We start from the raw sequence: 6,000 nt of genomic DNA, 5'->3' as shown, positions 1-6,000 counted from the left end.
GAGCAAGCTGTTCTGCCCCCCACTAATTAAAATAATAGAGTTTCTCCACCTTTGATTTTGCAGCGAGGCTGCGTGAATATCAACCAATTTCAAGGGATGGCGATCGCTTGCACTCAAAACGCTCAGCCAAGTTGTCAACGCGGGCTACGTGAAAAAAGAAATCCTATCATATACACCTATATCCTATACACGAAGAAGACTATTTTTGGGATGTGGGCGGTAAGCACAGAAAGAAGTGAAAACTCCACACGTCGGTGATTTGAACCCACATTTCCTAACTGCGGGGCAGACGTGCTAACCACTATTTTACCATGCCACAAAATGGTGGAAAAGGGCTTTGGCCTGCATAAATGAAGCTCCCTCCCCGCACTTCATCATAGTTCCTTGGCATAAAATTCCCGGAAGATGGTACCGAATAGACAGATCACAAATATGCGGGGTAACAACAAAAATCTTATGTACATAACATTCAGATGTATTTACAATGTATTAATTCATCTGCATTAAATTTCTCCCTCCTCTCTAATAAGACCATGGTTGTGGCCTTGTAGTACAATGTGACTTCTGTACTGTACTGCTAAGTCCAAGCTTGAGGCCTGACCCAGTTTGTCCAAGTGGGACGCGCATGCTTATTTACAATTACGACACCGCTCGGAAATGTTTGGCGTCATGCGGTCGAGGTGCGAGGTTGAGAGCTGGGAATGCACGTGAAGGGGGAGGGGAGAGGCCACAGGTGACGAGAGGGAACGGGAGCGGCAAAAAGTGGGCCCCCTCTGGGCGGATGCCAGGTATTGTGTAAGCCGCTGGATAAACAAAGACGCTGCGATCGCTGCTGGGAAAACTCTCACCTCGCAGACTTGACAGACTACTCAAGTGTCACAACTCAACTGACTTCCGCATAAAGACAAAGGCCGCAGTCAAGGAAGGGGGTTATTACACAAAAGAGACGTAAATGTGCTGCAAGAGGTAATTGCCTCTATCAAGGAAGTTAAACAAAATAACTTTATTGATTGGTGTAAAACGTCCTGTATATGGCTAGGATGCAAGATGTGACGATAAAGAAACAAGATTGTGGCAGCCACAACTCAATGCCAATTGGCCTACTGCTTATTTTCGAAGTGTGACACAGGATCTCGCAATTCTTTTGCCATATGTTCAGTTCGGTCATGGTCCTTTTTCAGGCTTTTTTTTTTTGTGAGTCACGCTCTCACAATGTGCTTCTTTTTCAGTTTTTGTGTATGTCTCTCTCACACTGTGCTTCTTTTTCATGCTTTTGTGTATCTCATTGCCATTTCAAGCTTTTGTGTAGCATATTCGCATCAATACTTTGACTGTGCTTCTTTTTTCATGCGTTTATGTAACAATGGCAACCAGGCTTTGCCACATTGTGCTTTTTTTGTGTATCACGCCTCACACTAAGCTTCTGTTTCATTTTTATCTTGTGTGTAATCCTCTGAGGTTCTTTTTCACAGTTTTGTATTGAACATTGGTGTCAAAGCTCTCACTGTGCTTTTCCAGGTTTTCATCCCTGCTGTGCTGTTTTTTTCAGGCCTTTGTGAATCACGCTCTCACTGGGTGCTTCTTTTTCAGGCTTTTATGTAACCCTCTGATGTCACACTGTGCTTCTTTTTCAGGCGTTAATATAGAGCACTCATGTCAACGCTCTGACTATTCGTATTTTGCAGGCTTTTGTGAAGCACCCTTCTGCCAGCTAGTTAACATAATACTGTTGTTTTCATTCATCTTAATGACAAAGGGCGTGGATAAATGTTTATTAACTCTTTTAAAAATGAGCTGCATCCATTTAAAGTGCATGATGACAAAACCCACAGGGCTAACATCTGTGAATTAAAAGTTTTTATGGACAATAGGCGCAACTAAAAAGAGATCTAAGGCACATCATTTGTTCAAATACACCTCTTGATCAATAAATTATAAGTATTATTATTATTATTATAAGTATTCTACTTATCAGTTCCTCATAAATCTTGCTTCTGGAGCAAAACAAAGACGAACATGTCACAATGATACTTGGAGGGGAGGGACTAGATTTGTTTTCTCTTTTTCAATTCCTCTCCATATAACGGCCAAGTGTCCGTATACTTTTGACCGAGTACTGTACGCTCTTTGGTTCGAGTGTCCACAAAAAAGCATTTCTTCCATTTTAAGGAGAAAAATAAAGCTTGCGCCAAAGTCAAGACGTAGTGCTACCAACACTATTCTCCTCCAGTCTCAGTTCAAGTAGGTCCAAAGGTCACAATATTTAGGAAAATCCCCTTTGGAGTGATCCTGACTAAAAATCGTTTTCATAAAAACAATAGATTGTCTTGGCCTTTGCTCAAAAACTCAAGACTAAAGTTCTACAAAAAAAAGGAGTGCAATACTATAGTTTCCTCCATTTGTCCACAGTTCCTGGAGCTGTGAAGTCCAAACGTCTGAATACTTTTGTCCGAATAGTGTATCTTTAGTTCACGTTTCCACAAAATTGAGACTAAAAAATAATCCATGCTCGGATTGAACCAAAACTCAGTCTCCATGATAAACTGTGAAATACTAAAATTCCTACCGAAAGCAGCATCTCGTGGGGCAGCACCAAAGAAATGTAGTGCTGTGCGTGTTTCCACCGGAGGAAAAAAAAAGAAAAAGAAAAAAAATTAATGGGTCCAAGTGCAACCATAGACTTTGTAGTTGACAGCCTGTGGATCTTTTTGAAAATGTCACGGCTGCTTCATTAGTGTGCTGCGTGGGTGTCCTGTTTGGATTCCGAATAGTTCGTCCGGGTTTCGGCATCCGAGGCGGGAGGCGAAGCGCTACGCGGAGCAGCGTCGTTGCTCGCGACGTCGAACTTGCGCTTCTTCCTGGCGTGGAAGTGATGCTTCTTGGACTTGAGGTGAGCTGCGGGGCAGAGAGCTGCACGTGACGCTGACGTGACAAAGCTAACGTGGCCTGGCATGATTCAAAATTCAACACGGACTCGAGTGTATGTAATCGAGCGCGTGTGGTTAATTGTCTAATGCGGGTCCACGTGTCTCACCGGTCCACTCCAGGTCCCCGATGATCACCTTGTCGCACAGGTCGCAGGTATGCCGGCTCCGTTTGTTCCTTAGCTCCACCCTCTTCACTCTGATTGGCGGAATAGAGGGCTCCTCACCCTGATTAAAAATACATACAGGTCAATTTAGGATGTAAAAAAAAAAAAAGATGCAATTTTCATCTACAGTAATTCCTCGTTTATCATGGGGGTTAGGTTCCGGAGCACCCCCACCCCTGAGAAAGGACTTTTCAATCATTAATATGCAGATTTACAACTATAAACTATGCATTGTGAGTGATGCTGACTCACCGCATTGCTCGAGTTGAACATCAGTGGCAAACATACTTAACATATCGTATATATTTTGGTGGCAGTAGATTGTTGGATTACAGGTGACAAATATAAACATCCACAGCATTCAATGAGTTAATAGGTTTAAATCTGTTTTAAGTGTGTGGGTGGGGTAAAAAAATATTTGAAAAATTATTATTATTATTAAAGATTTATTTATTTAAAGGGTTTCACTGTACAGTACTTCAGTAATACTACTTGTAGTTGGTTGGACAAGGCATTACTGATGTGGTAAGAAAAGAAAAAATGTATTAAAGGAAGCCAGTAGAAGTTAAAAATGACACTTATAGCTCAGAAAGGAAGTCCAAGTGCAACAAAGAGAGCCGCAATGTGTTGCCAGTTGAGACAAGAAGAAGAAAGGCCACACCTTGCAGAGACTGTCCAGTATCTGCAGTGCAGGGTTCAGCACGGTCTCCTCCCATCTCGCCACATCTGTCACATCCAGTCCGTACACTGCCGGCACGCGGTCTCCGGGTCCTACCCACAAACACACGTGTGGGTCAATTTAGCATGCATTTCTGCACCCTACAAGGCCAATTGTGGCCAAGCTGATTTATGCCGCTCACAGAAACATCCAACATACTGATCAATTGTGGATCATAAAAAGAAAAGCCCCACTTCCATCCCTCTAAGAGCCACGCGTTTGATCAATTTCATGTGCCATGAATATCACACGCAGATTATTTGACAGCCATTAGGTAATGAGAGAGGTGTTTCAAGGCGGCAGATATGGATTGGCCACATTACTGGCAACATTTTCCGGCAGCAGCGATGTTGTCGGCGCCGCGCCCTCAAGCTCTGCCAAACTGCTGACTCACACCGGCTCGATAATGTCTCCTCCACCACCAGCACTCCGCTCACTCCCTCTTTCTCCCCCTCTCAAGTCTTTCACTCATTCTCCAACAGTTCCACTCCCGTGTGACCATTCTGCGTCGGTCAGCAAGTCTCCGGGCTGGGCTGGGCCGGGCCTGAGCCCTAAACAGCACCAACCAATCCCTGCACTGCTTGTCTGGCTGCATCCACGGACCCTGCCCTGTATTGACTGAAGACATGCAGATGCACCGGGGGGGGGGGGGGGGGAATGGAGCAGAAAGCTCGCAGTGAACGTGACCTTTAAGCGGTGAAAACAGAGCACCTCCAAGCAAGATATAGTCAGTTCGCTGCAAAATATAAAGGAGGAAGGAGGAGAGTTTTGTATTTAATAATAAGTTAATTAAATGACAGCGCACACACTCCGGTAAATGAATTAACTCGTAATAGCCAACTTGATTACGGCCTAATCCATTCCACACCCACACAGTGTGGTGTATGTTAAAAACAGTCTGGCTTGAAACAAGTCATTACTATGAACACTAGACCGACTCACAGGCAAAACTGTAACGGACAAGATACAGTATGCATCTAAGGACTTAAATGGAGAGCAATTTGTTACGCATTTTTCAGCAGTTCCATCATCAAGCATCCTGATATATCGAATCATCTTGTTACCCATCCCACACTTTTTAAGCACATTTAGAATGATTAAAACAGTATTTAGTTATTTCTCAGCGCCTGCTTTCACTCTCACGCTTACATAATTCTACAAACAAGATGCAATGTGTGCTTGCTTCAAGCGGTTTGTCACTCTAGGTTGAAGTTTACTTTTAAACTGACACACAAAACAAAAGTGAATAAAATATTGTCTATTTAAACACCAAAATGTTTAACCAAACCATATAATTTCATCAATAAAAGCCCACAAAAATGCAAAAATATAATGCGAAACGCCATAGACACACGGACGGTAATTAGTATCAATGTTACGTTGGTTCTAAATCTTAACACACAGAGCAACAACACACATAAACAAAGCATACAAGAACACTCACAGGCATATACAGTATTCTCGCTGCACTGTGCCAACAACGACAACTACTGGAGTTTAGTTGGGGAAATTTACTGCCTCTTCTTCTTGCTCTTAAGAACAGTGCATCTTTTCCAGTCGACCTCGGTGCTGCCCAGCGTGTTGTGGCACAGTGTGGTACTACACTTAAGTCACGCTAGTCTAATTTCAGATTGGTGTGAATATTGTAAAAATGTATATTAAAAAAAAATTTTTTTTTTTTTTTTTTGTACAATAGCTTAGCTGACAAAGGGGTTAATAGGCAAGATTGGTGTCTTTAAATAATGTACTTCTGCATCTGTGTTTATGCAGCTACACAGTCGGCTCTGACGCGTAGCAGCTGTTCATCAAAGCTTCAGGTTTCATTGGTGTGGTTACTGTACACTGTACATAAAGAGCTACCTTTTTTGTTGTTGATGGTACAACAATAGACAGGTGGCGGCAGTGGTGAGCGTCACCTGGCATACCTGTGACAAACTTCCCCCATAGGGGGTGTATTAAATGGTACAATGGGCAAGGTGGCAGGGCTGGTGAATAAAGGACTCAGCATAGTTTGGGCAAAGGTGAAATTTAACTCTGAATTGTGGTGATAAGAAATCAACAAACAAACGAAGAAAGTAAGACGGGCGACGGGGTGCAGCTGCTCGCCCGTGTTGAAGCAGTCGTCCACCTGTTGCCACCGAGCGCGCCAGCAGTCATTTGTCGAGTTGTGTTTGCAGTGCGTGTAAAAAAA

The 6,000-nt window shown here is 43.1% G+C and overlaps 1 protein-coding gene across 5 annotated transcripts in view; it reads right to left on the bottom strand.

The window, feature by feature from the left end:
* Positions 1–1,763: 1,763 nt before the first annotated feature.
* trit1 (tRNA isopentenyltransferase 1) overlaps positions 1,764–6,000 on the bottom strand; it is a 31,795-nt gene continuing 27,558 nt past the window's right edge. For all 5 annotated transcript variants that reach the window (XM_061664291.1, XM_061664292.1, XM_061664294.1 and 2 more), the window contains 3 exons: positions 3,753–3,862; positions 3,035–3,152; positions 1,764–2,895 (listed from right to left, as the gene is read on the bottom strand). In XM_061664291.1, coding sequence (XP_061520275.1) covers positions 2,732–2,895; positions 3,035–3,152; positions 3,753–3,862 — 392 coding nt within the window. In that variant the 3' untranslated portion in view covers positions 1,764–2,731. The remainder of the gene's footprint in view (positions 2,896–3,034; positions 3,153–3,752; positions 3,863–6,000) is intronic.

Source organism: Phycodurus eques, chromosome 20, assembly GCF_024500275.1.
Source record: "Phycodurus eques isolate BA_2022a chromosome 20, UOR_Pequ_1.1, whole genome shotgun sequence".
Lineage (NCBI taxonomy): Eukaryota > Metazoa > Chordata > Actinopteri > Syngnathiformes > Syngnathidae > Phycodurus > Phycodurus eques.
Note: the sequence above shows the minus strand (reverse complement) of the source record. Positions and strands in the feature narration are given on the sequence as shown.